Below are 27,964 nucleotides of genomic sequence, written 5' to 3'. Positions count from 1 at the left end.
ATTTTCATTCTTTGCTTGTTTTTACAGGTCAGAGATGCCTTTGAATATCAGATCTGTTGTCACTTTACTGTTTACCTTTTAAGTTTGATCACGTTCATACCTATGTTTAGTTTAGTTTTGTGTTTCTTCACTTGTAGCTTGTGGTGAAGGCAGAGTTGGGAACGAGTCCGCCGGGTGGGGTGTAGTTGGAAAATCCTGGCAGGTGGGAAATGCTCAGTCACTTAGCGGACGTACCACATGATAACTCTACCTGAACCCTCTCCAGGTGGAGCTAATCATGCCCTGCCTGTTTGTTAGGCAACTGGCTATACCAAGAGAGGGTTTTTAGTTAACCACAACTAAAACCAGCCCTAACCAGCCTAAGCAAAACAATAATGACAACCATAGCAATAACCATTAGGATCATAAAATGCATGTGCAGTTTTTTTTTAAAGAAGCCTTTTGAAATTCCTCTGAAGTATTTTACAAGATTAGAAGGAAACTAGGATTTCGATCAAGTCTTCGTGACGATAGCTCCAGGAGCGCCCACATGACTCGGCTTTGAGGATACCGTGTATCTGAGGTGGTGGTGAGCCTGCTGTCACCCTCTGGTCATTGCCACTTCAGGGCACACCAGCTTCTGACCCTTGGCATCCGTGTCACTTTGGGGTTTTCTCTGGTCGCATCCTCTTACAGCAGTGAGAGATGGAATTCTTAGACAAGGGAAATCAGTGTGAGTCCAGAGCCCTGCTGCCCAGACAAGAGCAGCCCCCCGTGAACCTCTAAGGATAGGCAGTGTGCTGTGTTCTGGGTTTCGGTGTTGGGGAGAAGAGTGGAGAAGCTTCCTCCAAGCTGCCAGCGGGTCAGGTAGCAGGGAGGCGATCGGCTCAACCGCAAGATCAGGACAGGGAAAAGGAACGTTCCTAAAGCTAGAAGCAGAAGGAGGGGGTAGGGGTGGACTGACCTAGAATGAGAGGCCAGGTGGGCAGGAATCCTAGAAGGTGTCCCCAAGCATTCCTGAAATTTCTGGCTCCGTGGCCAATTTGGGAGGAATGTTTGGGTCCATTGTGTTCTGTGGAAGGACAGTCTCTTGTTTTAATTGCTCACATTTAAGTTGAGAGCCACTATCAGGCTTGCAAACCTAGAGAGTAGAGGTGTGTCCCGGCTGACTACCCTCCCAGATGCCCAGAGTCCTCCAGGCTGTTAATGCCAGTCTTGTCCTTGACATGATCTAAATCATTCAGTGCCCAGAATTTGGCCTGTTAATGGTGTGCATGTGATCAAATAAAACAAGCTCTTTTTATTCCTTTAAGAAAACCCCTGTATTTTTAATACTAAAGTCTACATCACATTATCATGCATTTCCACTAAGTAAAGAAACGTAAAAGCCCTATTTTAGCCATTTCTTGAAAGCTTAATTAGAAGAAGGGATACAGGCTAAATATACTCAGAAATCCAGTAACCCCGAAGTACATAAATTGCCTAAAACTCTGAAAGGGGCTTTGAGATCACATGACCCATTGCGGAAACCCCTTGGAAATTCCTGGCCTGGACATTTGCTTAAAAAGCTTTACGTGGAATGTCTTTATAATGATGATCTAAATCATCAATGCTAAGAAAAGGCAGGTGGAAACAAGGAGGGGGGGCTCCTGACCAAAGGGAAATTTGATCAGGAGATAAAAACAGTGATGCCAAGGAGAGACCAGAGCTCAAGTCCTGGTTCTGCTACTCCTGACGTGACCTGAGGCAAGTCACTTAAGCTTTCTGCATCTCCTCATCCACGAAATGGGTGCATTACACCCCCTCCTGGATTAGTTGACAGATTTGTGAGATGTAGAGATACAGGTGTAGATGCAGATGTAAAGGGCTTAGCACTGTGCCCGGTACGTAGGCGACTCTGCGCGAGGGACCCACTATCGTCTAGGCAGTGCGGAAAGGCACGTGGTCTGTACCAGTGGGGCAGCAGCAGGTCCCAGCAGGGCAGCCTTGCAGGTGTGAGGCTGGTGGCCTTCCCGTAGGAAGAGGTCAGGCTGTGGAGCGGCAGGATGGATGGATGCTGATGGAAACAGTGGCTGTCTTTGACCAGCACCTTACCTGGGGGAACTAATCCTCACAGCAACCACGTGAGGTCATCACCAGCATGACTCCCCTTCTGTACACGGGGAAACTGAGGCACACAGCTTTTTCATTCAGGGATCTGAGGAAGCTTTACTTTTGTCTCTTGATAGAAGGATTAAACGATCTGTTTGGTAGATTCACTGTAATTGCTGAGTACATACCTTATTTGTCAGAGCCAAAAGGCCCCTCGTCGCCCGGGTCTTGGCCCCCTGCCTCATAGCTTGTGAAGTGGAGTGTGGACGTGAACCCAGGCGGCTTCAGAGCCTCAGCTCTGAGCTGCCACGCTAAACTGGCTCTGATGACTCAGTGTCTCAGGACATAAGCTATAGAAAAGTCGGAGTGCCCAGAGCTCATTCCTGCCGAATGCTGGCTCCGTGGTGCTGGACCACTTCATTCATTCAGCTGGACACCAGGAAGGGAGAATGTGGTGACCTGATTGCCCCTGTCCCTCCCAGACCCATGGCAGATATCGCTAATCAATCACGGCATTTCTTACCCTTCCTAAGCACCAGGGTAGGGCCTCCAAATCCTGAAGATCACCAGAAAATCACCACCAATTGACTAGCATTAATAGGTGAGATAAAATCTAGTTGCTGTACCTAGCATGAAGTCTTAAGGCATGCCAGACGATAGTACAGAAATGCAAACTGAGGGTTGCTTTTATGCCAGTAAGAATCTGCCTGTCATTCCTTAAGACATGCAACACATGAGGACCAATGCCCTGAAAGTCACAAAAGCAAATATGCGAACAGAGCCATAGGGAAATCCTCCTGCCAACCTCAGGAAAATGAAGGCATTACAGGGTTGTACTGGAGGGCGAATCCTTGCTCGCAGAGGGTCCGTTGGACTCTGCACCCTCCTTGGGCATCATCCCAATGCCATGGCCACAACTCCTGAGGAAACCTCACGTTAAAAAAACAAAACAAGGGGGAGAAAATCCCAGCCTTCTGAGATTGGTGGTGGAGAGCAGAGTCCCCATTCTCAAGGCCACATCACGAATCACAGCACCAGGGCCCTGACGAGGCTGGAAGGAGGCCTGGTTTCAGGGACCAACACAAGTGGGCACAGAGAGCCTCGAGACCACTGCCTGCCATCATGATAATGATTGGAAACCACTGGCGCCCCTTAAACTGCGATTCTCAAACTCGTTCAAATACTACTCAACCATTCAACTACTGAATAGTATCAAAACCACTCCCAGATTATAGGGTGCCAGGTGCATTTGTGTAATATCGTGAAATACGGGTAAATTTGAACAAGGGCCCAGTGCTATAAAAGTTTATGGCCACTCCTATAGCATCTGAGCTAGAATTGCATGCATGGTGACAAATGCCAAGAGGCTGACAATTTTCCAGGTGGGGACACCTTAACATTGAGAAAGTTCTGTTGCCTTGACTTTTTTTTTTTCCTGAAACCTGGAAGAGGGACAGCCGTTTCAGTTTTAGCTATGAAATAGCTCTCTGTTCAGGATCTACTTGGTCAGAGCAGGGCGACCCTAGAACATTACAGTTAGTATTCCGATGCAAAGCTGATGCCAGGCCCCAAGAGCAGTACTGTTGGAAACTAGCCAGGAGAGCCAAGGCTTGGCCCACCTTTGATCTCTGGTGGGGAAATCTAACGGACGGACCACCGCGGGCCTCCAGCACAGGTCGGCCTGAGGTCCCCGGGAAGTCAGAGCGGCAAAGTCTGTGTTTCAGCAGCTCAGTACCCGCTCTGTGGCCCAGCCAAGGCCTGACCTTCCAAGCCATGTCTGACCTTTCAACTCTGATATCGGTGTTTATTCAGCAGTTACAGCTTAAACCACCGAAGGGGCAGTTTAACCATTTATGTCAAAGGGAATAAATTAGAGCCTCCCTGGGGATCCCACCACAAAAACAGCTGGATGAGTCTTTGCACTCGAAACAAAGAAACGTCTTTGTAGCAGGGCGTACAACTGCTTTGTACCCAAGATGAAGAGTTAGAAGGGAGGTCTGAGCCCAAATTACAGAAGTTCGAAAATCTAGGAAGTGAGCTGAGCAGGATTCTGAATTTCTTTAAATGCTAAAAGGGCAGTGGTAGAGTATCTACGAGGATGTCGTCCTTTACGAGGGGGGTTGCTGTGCTGATTCAACATCACTCAAGACAAATCTTCTGTGAAAACTTGGAGATACCGTTTTCTGCAGCTTGATAATCTAGCAGCGACCCCCAGTGAGTTGACAGCACTGAGTGGCAGAGTTCTTTTGAGAAGATAGACACAGAGGTGGTAATTTGAGAAGCACTAAATTTCAGTGCACTTTTGGGCAAAACAAACTCACTTGCCCTCATGCACTGAGGGTGGCCCTATGAACTGGTGAGAATGCTCTGGAAAACCGTGGGGCCACATCTCTTAAAGTTGAAATGCAGCCGATGACTCCGTGATCCCGCTCCTCGACAGATACTCAGCAGAAAGCAGAAAGCACTGTGCCTGCACCAGGAGCCTCTCAGAGGACGCCAATGTCGTTAGAAATCCAGCCACCCTGGGGCCAGCCGAGAAAGTCATCAGCAGGAGAAGGGATCAGTGCTGGGCATCCATAAAGACAGCGTACGTTCCTGCTACAGAGAACATGGTGAATCTCACAGAATGTTGAGTGAAGGAGGCCAGACACGAAAGGGCACGTGCAGTAGGATTCCATTGACGTCAAGTTCAAAACCAGGCCTAACGGATCCAGGCTGCGGAAGGGAGGATGTGGCTGCTTTGACTTGGGTGGTCGTGGCACAGCTGTGTGTGCTGGAAAGAGCCAGGGGCCTGTCGCCGGAGCCTCAGACAAGCAGTGAAGAACGCTGCAGCCTGTGCATACTTCATGTCCTTGAAGGGGAAATACTTGCAGACACCTCTGTGCTGCTCTTTCCACTCCATCTACCCTGGGAGTCAGTACGGCAGACAGAGCCCCCGGGATTCAGGGAGGCTACATAACCTGCCCAGGAGGGGCCCGCAGCTAGTGAGACACAAAGTCAGATTCTGCGGAGGTCTCACTGTGGCACATGGAGCCCCACTGAGAGCACATCACCTCGTGCTGCCTCCCACGTGGGTGGGGGTGGTGGTCTGGAGATGACAGTGGGTCCAGTGGCAGGAGGAGGAGAAAGACGGCCTAATACAGCAAGTAGGTGAGAAACCCCTTTAACAATCCAGGGGGCTTTTAATGACCCAGCGCCCTCGATCCCCACCCCAGGCCCACATCCAGTAGACCAGTACTACCAGTACACCCCCATGACATGTTTCTGGGCTTGCCTTGAGGCGGTTTGTCTCCCCTTCCCTAAAGACAGCATGGAGCCTGGCCCAGGGTGGGCGCTCTGGTATCACCTCATTAGTCCTTGTGACTTACTTTGGTTTCAGTGACAAGAGGGCTCAGTAACCCGGGGCTACTGGAGGATTCAGGTCCAAATGTGTTTGTGAGGAAAAGCAAAACCCAGTGCATGCAAGACAGCTTCCCAACAGAATCTCTTTCAATGTGAAATCCCGCTACGGGCTTGGGGTGTGATCTGTCTTCTGACCCCGAGAGTGGCAAGCTCTCTCACATGTACCCACTCTTATGCCAAAATCCAGCTTTCTGGAATGAGGACAAAGATGAACTACACAACCCACCTCTCGTCCATGTGTAATTTAGGAATCCATGTAAAAGGTAAACTTTTGGTACCTAGTAAATGAGAACTAGAACATGCCCTCTGTGGCTCACCTTGTAGAAAAGAAACTTAGAAGGCCTATGTTAGCCATTTCTTGAAAGCTGAATCGGAAGAAGGGAATAAAAGCTGAATATATACTAAGCTCTGGTAACCACAGAGTACAGGGAAATATATAGAATATGCCTTTTCTCTTAGATGAATATAATGATTGACCTCCAGTTTCCCATCCACCAGTGCGATGGTAGTTCCATATCTAGGCATAAGTCAAAGTCCAGCTTCATCACTGAGACAAAAAAGAATAACACTGGCCAGAAGGATCAGTTCTCAGTGGTGGAATAAAGAAGTAAGATGCATGGTCCATAGCTTTCACTAATGGAGACAAATATGATAAAACCTCTGATCTCTGAAAACTTGCCTCCTTCAACTACAGAAGTGCTATCTAAATAAAACAACAATCTGTATCAGACTGCTGCTTCCCTCCCCACCCCCCAATTCCAAGAAATCTATTTTGGAAAAAGAGAAGTAATTACAGGCTAGTGAGATGCTCAAAGTAAAAAAAAAAAAAAAATTAAGATTTTATTTATTTATTTGACAGAGAGAGATACAGCGAGAGAGGGAACATAAGCAGGGGGAGTGGGAGAGGGACAAGCAGGCTTCCCGCCGAGCAGGGAGCCTGATGCGGGGCTCGATCCCAGGACCCTGGGATCATGACCTGAGCCGAAGGCAGGTGCTTAACGACTGAGCCACCCAGGCGCCCCTGTACATCTTCTTTAGAGAAATACCTATTCAAATCCTTTGCCCATTTTTAAATTGCGTGGTCCTTAATTTGAATTAAATTGTTTTAATAGGACCTGGGCAACTCAAGTTTTAACTCTGAAAGAGAAATAATATGTTTAGAAAGATGAGAGCTTTTCAAAAATATTCATGAAAGTCTGCAGGCCTATCAAAATGCTATTGACCTTGACTTTTATGAGCTTATTCTCACAAGCATCCTGTGAGGCGGGTTTCAACAGAGGACTAGGAACCGTGGTCCTTGAAAGCCTCTTTCCTCAGATCATCTTCCTGCACCATGGGAGCAAGCCGCTTGTACTTGCCTGAAGCAAAATCAGTGCGGAGACCCCTGTGTGATTTTGCAAAGTGGTCATGCAGGGTTCTCCACATTAATTTTGCTATTTTTAAGCTTTCTTCACATAAATGCCCCTCTGTCAGCAGCTGTTGCATTCTTTGGCTTCTGCATCGGCCCACGTCTAGCTGGGCCGACTAGTCGGTGCAGAGGGAGGGGCAGCCCTGGGTGCAGTCCTGCTTGGCCTCGCTCTCTGTGCTGAGCTGTGGCTTCCTCATCAGACCGCAAGATGCCTAGTGTGCCAGACATTAAGGAGGGCCCAGCCCGGGACAGTCACACTTCTTAACCTTTTGGAGCAAACAAAATAGCCCATCTTCTCCCAAATCCTGCTTGTCAGCAGCATCATGGAAAACGGCAGTGCGCACAGCTGACAAATGCCAGGCAATGCCAGAAAGTAAGGTGTCCCATATGAAAACTGCAGTGTGTCCAAATGCATCCCTGGCGGGTTCAGGGATACCCAAGGGCCAGACCCAGCAGACCAGTGTGGAAATAGGCAGAATATGGTAGAATTCAATCTTACACTCAACTTAGACACAAAGCTGTAAAGCCAGACACAAATATCATTAGATTGGTTTCTAAAGTTCCTGGGGCACCAGTGTTGTGTTTGAGTCCAAATCAGGCAGGCAGCTGCCCAAACCAAAGGGTGGTCTGTGTGCAGGGACCTCAGGAATGGTCTGTGGATTGTGCCCCTTGCCAGACCCAGAGGCATGACTTTACACCTGGGGAGCCCTTCCCACCACCAACTGCACCACTGAAGACCTCTCTCCATGACACTGACCGTCAGAACCCCTGTAGCTGGCCTTGTTTCTTCATCCCCATGGGGCTTGAGGGAACTGAGAGAGAGGCCACCTCCTCCAGCCCCGGTGCATGGGCACTGGGCTGTCAGCCACATTGCTGCCAGGTGCTGCCAGCAAGTTCTAACTTGAGAACCTTGGGTTAACAGACAAGATGACAGAAACGAGGACTCTGTCATGGCCTAAGTATATGTTTTCCTTAATTTTGCCACATTTGCCCAATCCTGCCTTAAATGCATCCCGGTAAAGGGGCGCCTGGGTGGCTCAGTCGGTTAAGCGTCTGACTCTTGGTTTTGGCTCAGGTCATGATCTCAGGGTCGTGAGATGGAGCCCCGCAGCGGACTCTGTGTTCAGCGGGGAGTCTACTGGAGATTCTCCTTCCCTCCTCCTCTGCCCCTCCCCACCACTCCACCCCGACCCCGTGCTCGCAGGCTCTCTCTCTCTCTCTCAAAAATAAATAAATCTTTTTAAAAAATGCATCCCGGTAAAACTGACAAAAAATAAAAACCAGCCCAGATCTTGAAATGCTCTGGAGCTTGCACTTGAACATGTAACTGGGAGGGGGGTGGGGAGTAGGTTCACAGCCCCCCACTGTGCACGGGGAGGACAGTTGAGCAGGAAGGCCTCCTGGACTGCACTCAGGAGTCCCAGCTGGGCTCCCTGTCCCTAATTGAGTATGTGGTCTGGGTCAAGCCTCATTTTCCCCTTGGCTTTCCAGAATGTCTAAAGCTTCTCCTGGCTCAAAAATTGTTACTGATAACCCGAAGAGTAGTGCAGCAACCACGAGTGAACGTCTGCTGGGTTTCAGGCACAGTGGTGTGTGCTTTGCACATATCAGTTCATTCACTCACAGCCCAAGAGGCACCTTCAGTACCCCACTGTTCAGACAAAGAAAGGGAGGTTCAGAGAGGTTAACTATGAAGGGACCAAGCCAGGACCTGAGCCAAAGGCAGGCGCTTAACGACTGAGCCACCCAGGCACCCCAAAGTAAATTGGGGTATAAAAAGTAAAAACTCCCAACCCGATTCCAAAGCCTTCCTCCCAACACAGTGCCCCTGAATCCCATCATCACAGCGGCACGTCCCCAAATCGGAATGGGACACGTTGCTATTGAGTTCAGGGGGCAAGTAAGGGACTTGTGGGCAAAGCCTACTCCAATCTCAGCAAGTGGCAGGACACAGCTCTCCTCCGGCACCACACACTGGGACTTAGAATACCATGTCCGAGAGCATTTCCATCCAGTTGGAGCCCTGGGACAGCAACATAGCTAAGTGATGGGCTTTGTCTCAGGTGAGTGATTTCCCATACGTGGTCACAGTCTGTCTCAGGCTGAAGCGGGGCAGGGCAGGGCCACAGTGCGGACGGGCTGGGCCATTACAGACAAACCACCTCTCAAGAGGGGGCCTTCTGGAGAGGCACAGACTGTCAAACACTGAGGACTGTCGTGACCATTTCTGGACCAAATACTACAACTCACATGTTTTAACGACACAACAAACCCACCCAAACCTCTAATTAAAACTGTATAGAAGTGATGCAGTTAAAACAAATACTTTTTTGTCTGACCAAAGGAGGAATTTTTTTTGACTTGTCACATTTTTAAAAGTTTTCCACCATAAAAGTATTCTTTAAAGTACAATAATTTGCACCACCACAGATTTAGAATTTTGGATAAGAATATATTTTCTCATAAAAGTTCTACCAAAAATAGACTTTTTCCTTAACTTAAAAATACAGCTTTGGAAAGCAAAATTGGAAGTTGTTATAATTCATTACATGTCTTATAAACAGCAGTGAAAGAAATCAACAGAACGGATTCAGTTTTTAAATATAAAAATGTTCATTTCAAAAGCTTGACTTTGTCCTTCAATAACTTAAAGGTGGGGTTCTTGCTGATTTTCTTGTTAAAGATGGTCAGGAGCTCCTCTTCAGACTTGTGATGTTCATCCGTCACCGCATAATACTGAGCTAAAACCTTCACAAAGAAAAATAATCATCAAATGGGTGATTTTTCCTGAAAATTTACCTAAAATGTTCTTTCTTTAACCGCCAACAGTAAAAAATAAAAGGAACCCAGGTATTGGTAGCACAGGTGTGTTCTGTGGAAATTCAGACATCTGTACCCATAGGAGTACCCTGCTGGGTGTGTGTTACCCAGAGACATAGAGTTAGACACAAAAACAGAAGAAACCACTGCTCTGGAATAAGCGAAAGAGAGCAAAATACCAAGAACAGTCATTTTCAAGTTTAATATGGGCACCTTTCCGGCTAAGGAAGTACGATGGGATTTGGCCCAATTCCCTGAGGAGCTAGTGAGCAGCTCAGAAATCATTGAGATACAAACAAATGTGCAGTATTTTAGATTAAAAAAACAAACTGTACATCTTAAAGAAGGGGCTCTCCCCAGCTTCTATACCTGGGTTCTGGGGCCATACCTTTTTCCTTAGCTTTTTGATGGCTACTTCATTGTCTGGGGCCTGTTTCAGAACTGCTTTAATAGTTCCTTTCCAGTTGAATTTCCCTACAATATAAAGAATGATACGTAAAACATTTTGTTTTGGTGCACTACCGGAGGAATAAAGAAACCATCTGGGTGACATCTATTTGCCACCCAGGAAATGAACCCACTCTTGACGGTACCGAGTAACAGGTGCCTGACCTGTCCGAGCACAGTGGCCGAAAGCCTGACTCGCCTTCCAGGACTCGCTCTCAGAGGGAGCAGGTCATGGAGGCATCCTAAGTACCATCACCACTACAAGAACAAAGCCAGAGGACTACGTTTCCCAGTTTCAAGACTTGTGATGTAGTTACAGTGATCAAGACTGTGTGGTATTTGTAGAGGAACAGATACACAGATCAATGAAACAGAATTAAGAACCAGAATAGAACTATACAAATACACCAAATCGATTTTTGACAAAGGTATAAAAGCAGTTCAATGAGGTGAAAGCCTTCTCAACAAATGGTGCTGATGGACAAAGAAGTAAACCTTGTACTGAGTTTCATACTTTACATAAAAATCAACTCAGGGCACCTGGGTGGCTCAGTCGTTAAGTGCCTGCCTTCGGCTCAGGTCATGATCCCAGGGTCCTTGGATCGAGCCCCACACCGGGCTCCCTGCTCAGTGGGAAGCCTGCTTCTCTCTCTCCCACTCCCCCTGATTGTGTTCCCTCTCTCGCCGTGTCTCTGTCAAATAAATAAATAAAATCTTTAAAAAAAAAACCAACTCAAACGGGATCACGGGTTTAAGAATAAAATATAAAACTTTAAAACATTCAGGAAAAAACATGGAAAAAAAAATCTTTGGGATCCCGGGCTAATAAGCAAAGAGTTCTCAGACTTGGCACTAAAAGCATGACCTGTTAAAGGGAAAATTACAAATTAGGCTTCATCAAAACTAAAAAATTTGCTCTATAAAAGATTCTGTTAATGGGGCGCTTGGGTGGCTTGGTTAGTTGAATGTCTGACTCTTGATTTTGGCTCTGAGTCATGAGATCTAACCTGTTGCTGGCCACTGCACGGGGTGTGGAGGCTGCTTAGGATTCTCTCTCTTCCTCTGCCCCCCTCCCCCATCGTGTTCTCTCTCTTTCTTTAAAAAATAAAAAGGGAGGGGCGCCTGGGTGGCTCAGTCATTAAGCGTCTGCCTTAGGCTCAGGTCATGATCCCAGGGTCCTGGGATCGAGCCCCAACATCAGGCTTCCTGCTCAGCAGGAGGCCTGTTTCTCCCTCTCCCACTCCCCCTGCTTATGTTCTCTCTCTCGCTGTCTCTCTCTGTCAAATGAATAAAATCTTAAAAAAAAAGGAAAAAGGAAAAAATTTAAAAAAGATTCTGTTAAGAGAATAAAAAGACAAGCTATAAACTGAAGAAAAAAAAATTACAAACTACCTATCCCACAAAGAATTAGTATTTAGGACTGGATATGTAAAGAACTCTCAAATCTTTAACAGTAAGAAAGAAAACCCAATATGAAAATGGGCAGGAGACAGGAACAGACGTTATAATGAAGGGATAACACAGATGGCAAATAAGTACATGAAAAGATGTTTGACATCATTAGGGATAATAAATTAAAATCACCCCGAGCTATTACTACACACTTATCGGAATGGAAAAAAATAGTACCACCGCCAAACCCTGGCCAGGATGTGGGAGAACTGGGTGAGTCTGACACTGCTGGGGTGATATCAAATGGTACAACCACTCTAGAAAATGCTGGCAGTTTCTTTAAAAGCTCAATAGGCAGTCACCACACCACAGAGCAATTGCACTCCTGGACATTTCTTCCAGAAAAAGTGATGTGTGCTCCACACAAAAACCTGTACCTAAATGCTGACACAGCTTTATTCATATCAACCAGAGACTGGAAACAACCCACAGGTCCTTCAAGAGATGAATGGTCAAACAAATTCGTCCATCCATGCCATGGAGAAGGACTTAATGAAAGGACTGGATTACCAATTTGTGCAGCAACCTGGACATACCTCCCCAGAATAAGGCTGAGGGAAAAGAGTTAATCTCAAAAATTCACATACTAAAAAGATGCCATCTGGGTAACGTTCGGAAAGTACGAAATTACAAAAGTGGTGAGCAGATCAGTGATTTGCCGGGGGCAAGTGGGGCGGGGGAGAAACAGACATGCTCCACCGGGGCCCACAGCGGTGCTCCCTGTGGCGGTGGGCACCTTCCTCTTGACTGTACTGATGTCAGCACCCTGGAGATGCTTAGCTGTGCAGGGCATGACCCTTGGAGGAAACTGGGACTTAGGTCTCTTTTACTTCTTACAACTGCAAGTGAATCTACTATCGTCTTAAAACAACAACAAAAAAGAATTAAAAAAAGCCTCATAGGTTCCAAGTCAGGTGTGGGTGGATTCCAATCTAAGAGGTCTAACCCAACTTAGGCGGTTACTAAACCTTCATTAATAATAAAGCCTCCATTTCCATTGGAATCCTGGGGTCTCTTCTTGATCAGCAGGACCCCAGGGAATGCTTCGGGCCCAAGGAAGGAGGAGCAGCTCTGTGGAGGAGGCAGCAGTCTAGAGGAAGGATGAAGGCCAGGGACTGGATTCTGCTAGGTACACATTCTGGCTGAGGGCGGTCCAAGCAAGGAGACATGGGGAACAGCTAAGTCTGGGAGGCACCTCTAGGAGAGTAAGGGGGGGCAGGGTCACAGGAAGCAGAGAGAAAGGAAAGGGAACACGGTCTCAGAAAGCCATGCTGGGTTTATCTTCAGGTCCAAAGATCATGTATTTCGAGTCAAAGACACTTTTACCTCTAAAGCCAGACACTGGAGAGTAACCCATAGAGCTCTCCCCGGCTCCTCCGGAGCCACACCCTACCTGAATCTGCTTCGTCTTCCAGACAGTGCCTCTGGAGGGGAGGATCTGCCTGAAGGCCCGGGTCATCTCCCTCTTCCCCACCCTGGGGGCAGACCTCTCCAAATGACGGCGGTGATACCTTTTGCAGGAGCCTCATGGTTTTCCGGTTCTCCACCCTCAGGAGGTCCTGAGACCTTTCTCTGTTTCTTCTTAGAACCTGTGTCATCTAGGTAAGTAGAAAGATTTAAAAAAAAAAAAAAAAAGAATTTGCATTTATGATAGCAGCTACCATTTAATGAAAGGCACGCACGGCCAAGCCATGTGCGTCCGCCATCTTGCCCACCACCAAAGCAGCCCAGCACCGTGGTCTTCTCCTCCTCCACGTCAGAGGAACACATGGCGAGTTGAGAGGTGCTCACTTGCCTGGCCTGAGCCCAAAGCTTATGCTCTTTGCCTTACTTGGTTCAAATGCGAGGTCTAACAGATTGTACCCAGCCCCAATTCACTGCTTTACGATCTGCTTCACAAAGCCCAGAGCATACGCTAGCCACACACCTTCCAAGTGCTTCTGCTTTCTCTTCCCAGGCCGGGCTTTTGTGGACTCCTCCTCGGGGTCTCCCGCGTGGGCCCCAGCTCCATCCTCTGCCCTGTCAGCGGCCCCCTTGGCCTTGCTCTGTCTCTTCCTCCCTGCAGAGCCCAGGGCCTCCCCTCCGGCCTCCTGCTCGGCCTCCTGCTCAGCCTCCTGGCCTGTTTTGTGCTTCTTCGGCTTCTGATTCTTTGAATTCTCCTGGTGGTTTTCTAATTTTAGTTCTTTCTTCTCTTTTTTCCTATTCTTCTGCCTTTCTTCCTTCCTTTCTCGTTTATTCTTCTTCACCTCTGCTTGCTTTTCTGTGCTGTCATGTGTTCCAGAGGCTGGGACCTTGGCGGAGACCTCTGTGTGGGGCGGGCAGGGTGGGCTGGCCGCCTGGGGGAGGGGCTGCTGGTCTTGACCCTTACTGACCGCTTCCTTATTACAAGGCAAAACCAAAAGACACATAAATACTCATTCCAGATCGTTGTTCACATCACTGCACATGTCTACTGAGAAATTGTTCCAAGAAAAATGTCTACTACTTACCATTTTATAACTCTGACCACCCCCAAGAGCTAAAACGTAGCAGTAAATATTATCAAATGGAAAAAAACTTCCCCCAGCCCACACGCCACCCTGCATTTAACAAGACATTTTCATTCCACTGGAAAAGTGAAGAATCCTTATGTCACTTAAGCTAGACAGTTCACTCTTCATCTTTCTTTCTGATAGAAGATGAGCACTTAGGTGTGACAGAAACCACGGGATTTACGCATCTGCAGACCTGGATTCAAGCACCAGCTCGGTTAATTACTAGCCGGGTGCCTCAGGGCAAGTTATTTATCTGCTCTGAACCAATTTCCTCACTGCTAGAATGAAAGACTTAGTAAGATGTACCTTATACAGCTGATGTACGAATAAAATGGGAAGTTATGGCGTGTGCTAATAGCAGCTCACGGGGCTCAGGAAGGAGTAGACTGAGGATACTCAAATAAGCCGCTTAGCGTACAGGAAAGGTTCTGTAAACTCTGCAGTACTAGACAGGTCTCATCTACTCGTTATTCCGCACAGAGGATGACGCTTGGAGGAAGAGTCTCAGGGACACGTGGAGTAAGGACGCAGAGGAAGCTAAGGAGCTACATGCCCTGGAGTAAGATAAACCTCCACCTGCTGCACGACCTTATCTGAGCCAGCACACAGATCCGACTGAGAACAGTCTCCAGCAGAACGAGCCCCACTGTCCGCTGCATCCCCACCCCCGACTCTGAACATATGCTGGTCTCTATGACAGCCCTTTCTCGAGATGGCCCCAGCACTGTCCTGAACTGCTCCGTGAGTCCTAACACGTCTGGACTGAGCTGCTTCAGGAACCGCTGACTCCTCACCTAAGACCTGCACCCCAGTCCCATCTTCATTAGTTACCACCAGGTGCCAGGCGAAGTCACCTCTAGTCTTCTTCCTTTGGGAGCCTGGGTCTAAGGAGGGAGATCCTACCCCCCAAACTGAGCCAAAAAAAGGACTGGCTTTGACTCACGCCTCATTCAGTGCTCAGCCCTGGCTGACAGCACAGCCCCCGGGAGAGGAACAATAAGCCTACTAGCTGCCGTTTCCCCAGCAGCTCAGGGAAATCAGCCAGGCCAGGCACATGGCGGGCGGGCAGGGAATGAGCTCAGAAAGAGACTCAGGAGGAAGAAGGGGACAAAGTCACCTCACTCCTGGCCTACAGTCTCATTCCCATCCTATAGTCAGGCACTGTTATGACCACTGAGAGCCACAGCCCTCAGCCTCCCTTCTGCCCAGTTCAGACCATGTCTCCAGCTGGTGCCTTCGCTCTGCACCCAGAAAGAGGGATAGTCACCCGATCTTGCAGCCACTCGGTAATGGGTGGACAAACTCATCCCCCATCTTCTTTCTACTTCATTCCAGACTCTCTTTAAATGTGGTCTCTTCAGTGATGCCTTCGTTGACCCTATTTCCGAACAGAGCCCCTCCCACCCCGCACCCCTCCTCCTGCCTTCCATTTCTTCCTCGAGCTTCCCACGCCCTGTCCTGCTGCTCTGGCCCAGACCGACATACACAGTCATCTGTCCCACACTGGAACACAGCTCTGCGAGGCAAGGACTTTGGCCTGATTACGGCTGCCTGCACAGGGACCAGACGAGCTGTGCTGGGGCAGAGGAAGCCTCCCCAGACGAGGACACAGGGCCTCCAGCTGGCTGGATCAACACCAGGGGCAAAGTGGCAATAGCTGCGTTTTACAGAGCTCAGTTACCATGAGCTGTGTACTGATTATTCATTTATTCCAAAATATGCTCACAGTTTCAAAAGGGAAATCAGAAAAAACTTTTTTTTTTGAACTTTGCAGTGAACTAAGTAATCCAAATCTTTGATTCTTACTTTAAAATAATGGGAATAACCTTTAGAAGGCACGTGCCACAGAAATGCTAATTATATGACTGGTGACAGTGCCACTCGGGCAGCACATGTACAACTAGAATAATACAGAGATTAGCGTGGCGCTGTGCAAGGACAGCATGCACATAACTGGTTCTAAGATTCCAAAGACCCAATTTGTATGTTCTGAAAGAGACAAATGCCAGGACAGTTTCACTGCCCAAACTATTCTAGGTAAGTCAGTCAACTCCCGGCAATGTGAGTAGAATAAAATACGGTCAGAAAACCCCACTGTTTTTAAAACTACTAATGATGTAAGTCTCCAAACGGGATATAAGATCCAAGTAGGAACAAAGTGCAGGTCAATTAATGGGGAAAAAAAATTTAATTTAACAATGTCACGAATAAGGTGGCCAACAATATCAAACCAAGACTCTCTGCATGGAGTCCACATCTAGGGGTTTCTCAGATCGAACCTGAGAGGTGGCTAACTGAATTACTCCAGTGGGGTTCTCATTCCACCAAGAGGAGACAGATGCTTAGCAGGTGCCCACTACCCACAAGCACCCACAGAAAGGGGTGCTTTCATAGCCTCAGCTGCTTTAATCCATGTATGGGGCCTTCTGTGAACCCCTCACCTAAAAGAACCCTTAGTCACTCCTATGTCCTCACTGTTTATTCTCTTCATGGCACTGTGGCCACCTGAGATATTATACATTTTTTGTTGAGGGCCTGGCACAGATCAGGTGCTCACCAAGTACTGAATAAATGCATGAATAGGACTATCCATTTTCTTTGAGACAAGGAAACCGAGGCTCACAGAGGTTAAATAAAGTGCCCAAGATCAAACATTTGGCCAACAGCACCGCAGGGGTTCAAACCAGGTCTGTCAGACACCCAAAGCTCCTGCTCTTTCCAGTACATCCCACTGCCTGATTTCTGAGCAAATTGTCTCATGTTAGCTGGTACCATTATCAAACATTGGGATTAAATACCTTTCTCTGCACAATAAGGAAATCTTCTCTGCAGTGCATTCAGTTTATTCTTTCCCATAAATGAAGGCACAAAGAGGCTCTCTGAAAAAGAAGGCTGTCTTGACCTCCAAAAATAAGACATTCCCATTTCATTATTACTAATCACTTTTACCACACTGCAAATCTAAAATTAGATCTGACTTACATTGCTGGAAGCTTCAGAAAAGATATTCCACACCTGTTCCAGAATAGATTCATTATGAACTTTTAAACTGTTCTTCATCCAATTCTGTAAGGAACAAAGAAAAAAAAACAAACCCATTTGTTCCATTTTGACAGGTACATGGCATGCTCCGTCATCAATGGGCCACACATCCCCTCCATTTAGGGAAGGTACCACAAATCCATACCTGAAATTTTGCCTTTTTCCTGGGAACGTTGTCAAAACCACTAATTTGCTCTAAAAGTTCTCTCACTTTGCGGCTGACATTGGGTCTTTTTACTAATTCATTAATTTTCTACAAAAAAGGAAGATAAAAATAATAAACAACTGGCACAGGAGTTTCATGAAAGCCAAATTAAATGTCCTTCCCATGGCTAGAGGTTTCCCATTCCAAGGCTAGATTTTACATTAATGTTGTCTATGTTTACAAATTCACCACAGTACTAGAAGTCCTAACCAGAGCAATTAGGCAAGAAAAAGAAATAAAGGCATCCACATTAGAAAGAAGTAAAATCATCTCTGTTCACAAATAATTTCATCTTACCTGTAGGACACCCTAAAGATTCCACAAAAAATCCCATTAGAACCATTAAATTCAGCAGTCACAGGATGCAAAATCCACACTTGAAAATTAAGTTCTAGATTTCTATACACTAACAAACACTCTGAGACTGAAATTAAGAAAACAACTCCATTTAAAATAACATCAAAAAGAATGAAATACTCAAAAATAAACAATCATTAAGGAGGGGAAAGACTTATATGCTGAAAACTGTAAACGTTATCGAAAGAATTTAAAGAAGACACAAATAGGGGTTCCTGGCTGGCTTAGTCGGAGGAACGTGTGACTCTTGATCTCAGGTTTGTAAGTTCAAGCTCCACGTTGCATGTACAGATTACTTAATAAAAAAAGATGATTTAAAAAATAAAGAAAGAAGACACAAATAAATGGAAAGACATCGTGTGGGTTGAAAGACTTAATATTAAGATGGCAATACTAACCAAAGTGATGGACAGATTCAAATGCAATCCTATGAAAATCCAATTGACATTTGTGGGTTTTTTGCAGAAATAGGAAACTCCATCCTAAAATTCACATGAAATCTGAAGGGACACCAAATAGCTACAATAATCTTGAAAAAGAATAAAGTTGGAGGTCTCATGCTTTCTGATTTTCAAAGCTCAGCACAAAGCTAGCGTAATCACAAAAGCTTGGCACTGGCATAATGATGGACATGTCAACCAGTGCAAAAGGGCAAATATTGTATGATTTCACTTATATGAAGCCCCTAGAGTAGTCAAATTCAGAGAGAGAGAAAGCAGAATGGTAGGTGCCAGGGGCTGGGGAGGGGGGACATGAGGAGTTAGTGTTTGACAGGGACAGAGTTTCAGTTTGGGAAGATGAAAACGTTCTGGAGATGGATGGTGGGGATGGTTGCACAACAGTGTGAATGTACTTAACTGTATACTTAAAAGTGGTTAAAGTGGTAAATGCTATGTCATGTGTAACGTGCAATTTTTTAAAAACTTGGAAAAAAAAAGAAAATAAACGAAAAGTGAACAAAAGAATCAAACAAAAATGACTATTACAGACTAGGAAATTACTTGAGGACCAAGACGACAAGCTGCATTAAGACCTAATAAATAAATCTGAAATGGCAAGAACAGAACAGAGATGAAAATTAAATTAGTGACCTAGGAAATGCTTATGGCAATCTCAGTGAAGGCAGAGGAGAAAGATAGTTATTAAAGCAAGGCAATGACAGCACCCAAGACAGATGGTCACCCATGAGCCGACAGGACAAATCAATATAACATAATGCAGGGCAACGGTCTGCGTTCGGAAGAAAGCTACATATAAACAGACCAGAAGAAACGGATACCGGAGACTTAGAGAAGGGTGGGACAAAGACTCTCCAGGCCCTCAGGCAGAAAAACAAACCAAGGCAAGGACACAGGTGAGCAAGGACTCAGTCAAGCTGGCTGGGCACTGGCCAGAATGGCACGGGTGTCAGAAGAGAACAGGGCACTGGTGACAAAGCTCGGAGGAAAACACCATGGCCCAAGCAAGCGGGCGACCTCTCCCTGACCCATCTATCCACTCTGTGAGCACAGAGACATCTAGAACGATGCTCCGAGAACAATAACACTGACAGGATTCCAAAATTCTGTCTTTAAAACTGAAGGGTTTAGGATTGAAAGAAAAGAACAAAACCCCCGAGTCCAGCTGTCAGGAGAGTTCACAGCCGGCTCAGTTTATTCTCCCAGCATTCCACATTTAGCCTCATCCATCTGTTCACACGGTCAGCTAAGGGCTCAGGGAGGAGTCCGATGGCTGGTGGGCAGGTGCAGCAGGACAGAAGCTGAAGGACAGCTCTTGATCTAGAATACAGTGACAGCGCGACTGAAGCCTGACAGTTTACAGCAGGCCCTAGCAAACCTCTACTGTAAAGGGCCAGGTAGTACAGATTTTAGGCTTTGCAGACCACCTGGTTTCTGTCCCAACTACTCAATGCTGCCCTGGTAGCTCTAAGTAACAACATACAACATGTAGGCAAATGGGCGTGGCTGTGCCGGGCTGCAGCCTGTGGACCCCTGCCTTTAGAGGATTTCATTCAAGACTTGGTAGCACTCCTACACCCAGGTACCGCAAGCTTGGGGCCTAGGATGTCATCTGTTTCTTGAGGGGGATCAAGATATAGTACGAGCCCAAGAGTGAGGCTGATGGTCACCGGTCTAAACATCTTCGTTCAAAAAAGGAGTTTCTCAATCTGCACCGGGCACCTAGTTAGTCCTTTGTGAATGGAGGATTTTCCCTCCCAGGAGTGTGCCAACTCAGTAAGATAGTGAATACCAGAAAACTCACATTTAAACTCTAACGTTAAGGGGAGCTAACTATTATTTACTTGGTTTCTAGAATAGAGAATTCCACAAAGACAGCATTTGTCTTTTCTTTTCTTTTTTTTTTTTTTTTTTAAGATTCTACTTATTTATTTGAGAGAGAAGGCGGGAGAGAGCACAAGCAGGGGGAGTGGCAGACAGAGGGAGAGGGAGAAGCAGACTCCCTGCTGAGCAGGGAGCCCGACTCGTGGCTCGATCCCAGGACCTTAATCTAAGATCATGACCTGAGCCGGAGGCAGACGCTTAACTGACTGAGCCACCCAGGTGCCCCTGTCTTTTCTTTCTCCTACCTTCTATTCTGAATCCTTCCTGCTCTCTGTTCTGTAAATGGTGGGTACCATCTCTCAGTGAATTAGGGATTTTGCTGCTTTTGCCATTTTTACTGTGCATGTTTCCATTTTATTTAAGTAGAAAATTCCTTATATTTATGAAAATATCTTTATTTTGCCCGATTCTGATGACTCAGAGGTGTCGCAGATTACAACATGGTTTACGTGATAAAAGCTGAATTATCACTAGAAGCAGATAAAGATTAGAAAGCTTCCATTCAGTCTCATAGCCAAGGAAAAGATAGTGAGAATTCTAAAACGTTTTTGCGAGAAGTCTGCAAAACATATGGGTCAAAGACAAAATACACCACAACTGTATTAACAGAGAAATAAAGAACTCTTTGTCATTGATTCAGTTGTTCAAAACCTCATTCTGTCCCAAGACATGAGGTTTCTGCGTCTTGCCTGCACGTATGATGTAGTTGTTCTTAGGCTTCCAGAGAAAGCGGAAGATGTCAGAAGAAGCTACCTGATGAATTAGAAAGACCTTACCTGAATCCATGCCTGCTGTTTAATATCGCCTTTGTGGGTTTTACCTTCATAACCTTTGCCACCATACTTCTGTTCTTCACTGATGCACTTGACGTGGTTTTTGTAGTCATCACCCCTTCAATGTGATAGAAAGTTCCACCATCAGACTGGTTCTCCAACTGGAGGCTCCATCTGATGCTCACATGCTGCTCCTGCCTTCTTCACGCCACAGTTTTACTATGCTTATCACCTCGTTCCTCCAAACTGTTCAATATAAAGCCCGCCCCCAAACTTTCTACCCATTTTTATACAAATGTCTTAAACCCCACTGAAATGCAGTATTTTTTTTTTTTTGTCCTAAGTGAGTATATATAGAATATAAGAAAGAAAAGTAATTCTCTGCAATGGGGTAGCTTTAGCTTAAGTAACGAAATCTCTATGATTTTCTGGTAATATAGTAGGCCATCACTAATTCGTTGTAGAATAAGTTAAAAGCTGGAGTAAAATGGTGGTATCTTGTCACTAGAAAGTTCTAGATCTGCAAGTCTTGGCAAACAAGGAGACTCGATTCTGTCTCCTACGATCATTTTGAAGCTCCATGGGATCCTTGGGGAAATGTTTGGGACCAGGTGCCCCAATGAGAAACAACCCAATTTTCACCTGTTTTATAGATCAGGCTTCCTCCCAGGATTAGTTATCAACAAAGTCTTTAGCAGTTTCCAAAAATTGTTTTTAAAAAATCACTGCTCTAGAATGAAATTAAAATGGACTTTTAGCAAATGTCATCCAAACACCACAGAGGACACTGAGGCCGATGTACCAAAAGCTGCCTTTGCACGTAAACCGTGTGAAGCTGAAGGGGACTCAGCAGAAGACTGAGGTGAGCCGTCTGCAAATAATGACCCACCTCAGGAAAGAGTAGGCAAGTAAGTCAAAGATCTGTCCTGCCCCCACCCCCTAGTCCTCACCTTTCCAGAGACGCCTCAGTGGAAGTACCTGACACACTCGGGGGCAGGAGCTCACTCCTACCATATTCTGTGAACTTCTAGGGGGGACCCAGTCTCCCCTGAGGCCCCCGCTGCTGTAAATGAGTCAGCTCTTGTTCTGGTTTATAAATCCAGCTCTTTGTGTGACCAGCGCACCGTACTCCTGAAGCCTTATGATGGGTGGTCACCCCTCAGGGTCTGGTAATGGTGGCTAGGAGGTGTCGCTGAGTGCCACCGACAGACCAAATGCTCCAGACATCCTCAGCCCCCCTCCCTCTGTCTTCTCTTTGGACCGTCCTTAGAAAGCAAATAGGCTGTAAAGCAATTTTTTTTCTTAATTTCTTTCCTTAAACTTGCCTCCATTTTTTTTTTTTTTTTTTTTAAGGCTTCATGGGGCCAGGGCTTCTAAAACTGGTCTGGACCTTTACTTTGATCTACATGAATTATGTAGAACTTACCAGAAATCTTTACCACAGTCAATGCAAGACAGGCATTCACAGTTCCTGCAAATAGCCACATGCTTTTCCACTTGTACTTTCTTCACTGATTCACCACATGCATTGCATGTAAAAAATACCATTTTTAGCTAAATGGTTAAGTATTCTCTATCCAAGGTAGGTTTGAAGTCTTGTCCTAAGAGAAAATTAAAAGAAAGGAAAAAATAATTATCATTGTAATCTGAAACTTCTATTCCCAATAAACAATCATACAGCTCACTTTTCAACCACAATTTCACATAAAATAGCTACAAAAAACAGAATCAAAGTTGATTAGCAAACTACATAAAACTCTACCAGCATGTAAGTAAAGTTATTACTAACAGTAATAGTGGCTGACATTTGTTAAGCACGTGCTTACCATGTGCGGGCCTGTTCTAAGAGCTTTATACATATTACCCTATTTAATCTTCACAGCAACCCTGTGGGGGAAGGACTGTTACTGTGCACAATTTACATGGCGAATGGAAACAGAGATTAAGTTACTTCTCCAAGGTCACAGAATAGCAGACCCAGGATTTAAATTTGGCAGGCTGGCTCTCCAGAAGTTTTAGGGGCATTAAGCAAAATGTCTTTCCTTTTCTAATGTTAAGCTCGCTTGCCCGCCTCCCCCTTGCCTTTAGATGTGAACTGCCAAATTATTTCAGAACATAGTGAGGGGGGAATTCAGGGAAGGATTAGAAAATGAAGAGGTCTAAATATTTCTCAAAGCACAGAAAACATTCATATAGGCATGACTATGTATCCACAGGTGTTAAAGATGAGGATGTGCCCCTCAGTTTTAGTGGCCAGGGAGTAGGTGAGGGAGGGGCCTCCTTCATGTGGCTTCTTATCAGATCAATAAAGAAGTGGAACCATGTATCAAGGTGTCCCAGCTGCTGGGCACTGAATTACTGGACGGCATTCACAGACCCACATGTCCCAAGCATTGCTCCGAGATTTAGTATGTCTGTTGCAAATACATAACCACAATTTACAGATTTCATGGAAACATTCCTGTGCTCAACAAAACACAAATTCATCCAAAAGTACTACAGGAATCACAGTAACTTTCCATGGCTACATAATTTTTTAATCACTACATCCTTAAAGAATATTGTCATTTTATGTTATAAATGAGTTTCACAGCAAAAATACTGACAACTGTTTGATCCAGTACCTTTTTCCTCCTCATTATAAAGGCGAAGGTGAGGGTCAAGTAAACTGGTGCACTCTGATTCATACAGAAATCCTTTAGCACAGATGAGCACCTGGGTTCACAAGAGAATTCCCACGCACGAAATCACGCTCTCTTCCACTCCCATGTTCTGGGTCACTGTCAGGGCTGTTCCCTTGTCTTTAGCCCTGAATGGAAATGTACATCCTGGCTGCAACCCCAGGGTTTACAAAGGCCCAGCTGTCTCTCGTGGAAGCCTCTTGCCCTGTGGGGCACTGTCGGACATCAGCTTGCCTGATACGCTACACACAAAGGCAGGTCCCCGGCTCCAGGTTCCCCTGCACAGCTTGCCGTGAGTGTGGCAAGGGAGGACATGTGGTCAGCTGCAGGCTCGCACCCAATCCAGATGGAAGCAAACGTGATTGTTCTGGGATGGGAGGCAACCACGATCATCTCTCATCTGGTTATCGTAAAGATGGTCAGCCAGTCACAAGTGCTGGGGAGCTGCCATCACGTGGGCTATGACCCAGCTCCCTCCAACCCTGCGTTCTGCAGGCCGCAGATGGCCGCTCAATGGCAGACGAGATGGCCAGCTGCTCTGCCTCACAAGGGGAAACAAAGGCCAGAAAGAGAACCAACACGTTATTCAGTAGTCTGTGGGGGCACTTTTGTGTAAGAACCAGAGCAAATCGTTAATTCGTCACCAAGAAATGGATGGCCATTGTAACCACAAGGTACAAACAGATGCGTTAAGCCAAATTATCTGCTGAAAAATTTAAAAGTACTTTCATTATGAAACCCAATGATGAAAAATACCCCCTCGAACTTAAGCTATGGCCTAGAGCTTTCTGACTTTCATTGCAGAAGTCTGTTCTGTTTCTCGAGGGGACGAGGGGAGGGGAGGGGAGGTGGTTTTGGCAAGCTTTGAGAGCCAACTGGGAGACTCAGTGTGTCATGGAACGTCAGGAATTCAAGGCCCAGGGAAGATGGCCGGAAACAAAACTTATCAACTGAAAGAAGCCAGTGATGTTGACAAAAAAGATGCTCGGAATATCTGTGCAAAACATGTTATCTCTGTGGGGATTAGCCATGCACGGTGTAAACATCAATTCAGAAGAGGATTAGAATTTGGTCACATGTCCCATTGGAAAAATACCCTTCAACCCTTTTCATTTGGTCTTTTGTGGCAAATGTTCACATTTAGAAATTTGTGGGGGGTTTTCCTTTTTAAGCAGAATGGGTAGCTGGTGGGAAAGTCACAACTCAGTCTCTCAGCGCCTCAGGGATTTTTAGAACCACTGCTGCATTTTTACACTTGATCTCAAATAGGGACAGTGTGGCCACCTGTTTGTTAACGAGATAAGGTTTGTAAGGAGCTTACCCCTCCCTTATTTAGAGCCCTGAGGACATCCCAGCGTTAGCCAAGAGTCACCTTGATGATGCCTCATATCTGAACACCTTTCCTGTATGCAGTAAACACGTGGGGAGGGGGGCTGCAAGGACAGCAAGCTCCGAACCACCCTAACTGCACGGGGGACAGGGGGGCCCAAGCCTTAGTGCAGGCTTAACAACTGCAGAAGCGTAAATGCTACAAGCTTACAAAAAGATGCCTTCTGAAAAGTCAGTCCCTCTAATGGAAGATAGCAAGCACTGCCTAGAACAAAAAATGAAACTTACTCAAATTTCACAAAAGTAAATGTGAAAGAACTTTAAATAAACTTTCATATGGATATTTTTGGTAAATCTGTAACATTTACACTTCAGAAATTTGGAAAGCTGGAAACAAGCTGTATTAAGACTTTTATGGGGCGCCTGGGTGGCTCAGTTGGTTAAGCAACTGCCTTCAGCTCAGGTCATAAGCCCGGAGTCCTGGGATCAAGTCCCGCATCAGGCTCCCTGCTCCGCAGGGAGTCTGCTTCTCCCTCTCACCCTATCCCCTCTTGTGCTCTCTCTCTCTCTCTCTCTCTGTTTCAAATAAATAAAATAAAATCTTAAAAAAAAAAAGACTTTTATGACACGCTGTCTGCAGGGCTCAGATACTATATATTTCAACATTTAGTCCCGAGTGTGAAGACATGATGGCATTCTTTATGGGGTTGAGCCTAAATAAGGATCCCCTTTTCCTTCCCTGGCTCCCCAGCTCTCTGACAGCAGGCCAGGTCCCAGTACAGCCATGGAGATTCTTTGTGCTCTTCCTTCTAGAGATGTGGACACATGAAAGAGAGAGCAGTGTTCGTGCACTGGTCAAGAGCATACTCGGGTTCTCACCCCAGGTAAGTCACTGTAATTCATTTCGGCAGACCTTTGGTCAATGCCAAGTGTGCATCAGAATCCAGATACACCTGGGTGCCTTCCCCAAAGGAGACTAGCCCCTGTGTGAGCTTTTGGCTGTCCACTCATCTGTCTGGTCAACTTACTGAGCTCTCAGCAGATACCATAACCCAAGAAAAAGATGACGTATTACGGAATACGATCATTAGTTCTCCATATAGCCATTTCACGTTAACCATCATAACTGCACCCAACACCTCCAGAACAGGTGTGATCCCACCACCACCCCAGCATCTGTAAGAGAAAATGGAGGCTCAAAGAGGTTAAGTGATTAGGCTGGAGACACAAGGAGTGGGAGAGGTGGCCTGAGACAAGCCCAAGCTTCTGCCATGCCTTGTCATCTTGACTTGTCATGTTTGTGGCCATTTGCTTGGCCATTACTCAGCACATGGGACCGAGACCCTCATCCCCAAAGAAAAACAACAACAACAACAACAAAAAGACTCTACAATGACCTTCCATTTTACACTGAAAGGATTCTAAGGTCCTCACACATTGAGCAAGGATACCACCCGTGTCACAGTTGAAAATGTCAGGTGTTTGAAAATGAGGCTATGACCTATTAATTTGCCCATCAATGCTACTACACCCAGTCCCCTCCTAAACCCATGTCTCTTAAACATGACCCTCACTCATCTAGCTTCATTAATTCACTCATCTCCTCTGGCTCCCCGCCCCATGGGGGCCTACTCTACCACTCTGTTCCCCGATACAAGGACCTCACATTTAGTTCTGGAATTGCAATTTGGAGTTCTCTTTAAACCTTCCTGCCTCTACATTTTTATATTGTTTATTTTTACAAAAACTACATTCACTATTCTCAAAACATTCTCTCACAGACATGTGCACACAGACCTAAACCCCACCACCACCGCTAAAACAGCCCACTTGGGGGGCCAGGCTGGCAACCTCAGCACAATCCCCAATGAGCCCTGTGACCTCCAACAAGTCACTGTCCCCTCTGAACTTCAGGTTCTCCCATCCGTGAAACAAGGGGTCAGGAGCCCCTTCCAGGGGTAGAATTTACAAGAAACCAAGAGTATGGTGCAAGGGAAGGACAGAGAAGTACACACTGTCCACCATCTTGCCTAAGCCCCTGAATGTGAGGTGAGGAGGCTCTCCATGTGCATTCATCCTATGAGTAGGTACATCTAGCTCCACTGAACAGATGAGCACAGGAGGCAAGTTGAGCCATGTCTCTCCACCTCCCCACGCACTACACGTCACCAGCATCCCTTCACTGGTGTAACATCCGTGGAAGTCTACCACGTGTCAGACACTGTGCTAGGCACTGGGGGCCTGGGGGTGCTGTGTGAGTCCCAAGTGAGCCCTCTTCAGGGAAGTGAGCCTTGCAAGTACACCCCACCCGTCTCCCCAGAGGGTAGGTGCTGCAGAAAATCCTGACATTTACCGGTCCAGGTGCCAAGCCCTGTCCTAGGTGGTTAATAAATCTGGGCTCATGTATTCCTTGCAACACTTCTCCCGGCTCTATAGTATTCCCTTCTGATAGACGAAGACACGGGGCACAAAACGATTAAGTAACTCGCAGAAGGTCGCGCATCCAGTGAGCGGCAAACCTGGACTCCCAGACGGTGACATACAGCGGCCCTGAGTCGGTGGGCTCCAGCACTGTGCCCTAGGCCTCCTCCTTAGGGGCGGAGCTCCCCAAGCCTCAGGGAAGACGAGAGCCTTGTCCCCAACACGCAGCAATGCTGAAGCCCGGTCCCGCGCGGTGACCCTGGACAGACGGGGTTCCCGGCACGAGGACCTTTCCGTCTTAGAACCGGGAAGACTCGGTCATCCTAAATCCAGGACTCCGTGCGCGGCCCCAGAGTACGAGGGAGGTCTGAACGGACCGCCTCCTCCTTCCGTGGGTAAGCCCAAGGAGGGGCTCTAATGGTGGAGACGCAGGCAGCGGCCCCACCAACCGCTCCGGAGCCCCAGCCTCCCGGGTCGGGCCTCTGGGCCGCCGCCGCTCACCTCTCAGCCAGCGCCCGCCAACGCCTTCAACCGGCCGCGAGGAGCACGTGGAAAGGCCGCCGCCTGGCCAGCGCCACAGCCGCCTCCCTCCAGAGCGTCTCAGCGCCGAGCTCGCCGCCGGGCCGCCTCGCGCGCCTGCGCGCCGCGGCCACACTCCCGGCGGAAGTGACGGCCCCGGAA

At 46.8% G+C, this 27,964-nt stretch overlaps 1 protein-coding gene across 1 annotated transcript; it reads right to left on the bottom strand.

The window, feature by feature from the left end:
* Positions 1-6,299: 6,299 nt before the first annotated feature.
* On the bottom strand, positions 6,300-27,926 carry LYAR (Ly1 antibody reactive). The gene is made up of 9 exons (XM_025887157.2): positions 27,785-27,926; positions 22,279-22,453; positions 20,856-20,970; positions 17,321-17,428; positions 17,116-17,199; positions 13,527-13,977; positions 13,111-13,197; positions 10,089-10,174; positions 6,300-9,628 (listed from the first exon to the last, which is right to left on the bottom strand). Exons 2-9 carry the CDS (start codon positions 22,398-22,400, stop codon positions 9,494-9,496), a joined length of 1,188 nt encoding a protein of 395 aa, XP_025742942.1. The 5' UTR covers positions 22,401-22,453; positions 27,785-27,926; the 3' UTR covers positions 6,300-9,493.
* Positions 27,927-27,964: the final 38 nt, after the last annotated feature.

The sequence above is a fragment of the Callorhinus ursinus genome, unplaced genomic scaffold (genome assembly GCF_003265705.2).
Source record: "Callorhinus ursinus isolate GAN/ISIS: 27379988/994484 unplaced genomic scaffold, GSC_fseal_2.0 scaffold4, whole genome shotgun sequence".
In the NCBI taxonomy this organism is placed as follows: Eukaryota; Metazoa; Chordata; class Mammalia; order Carnivora; family Otariidae; genus Callorhinus; species Callorhinus ursinus.
This window is presented reverse-complemented; position numbering and strand designations above follow the sequence as displayed.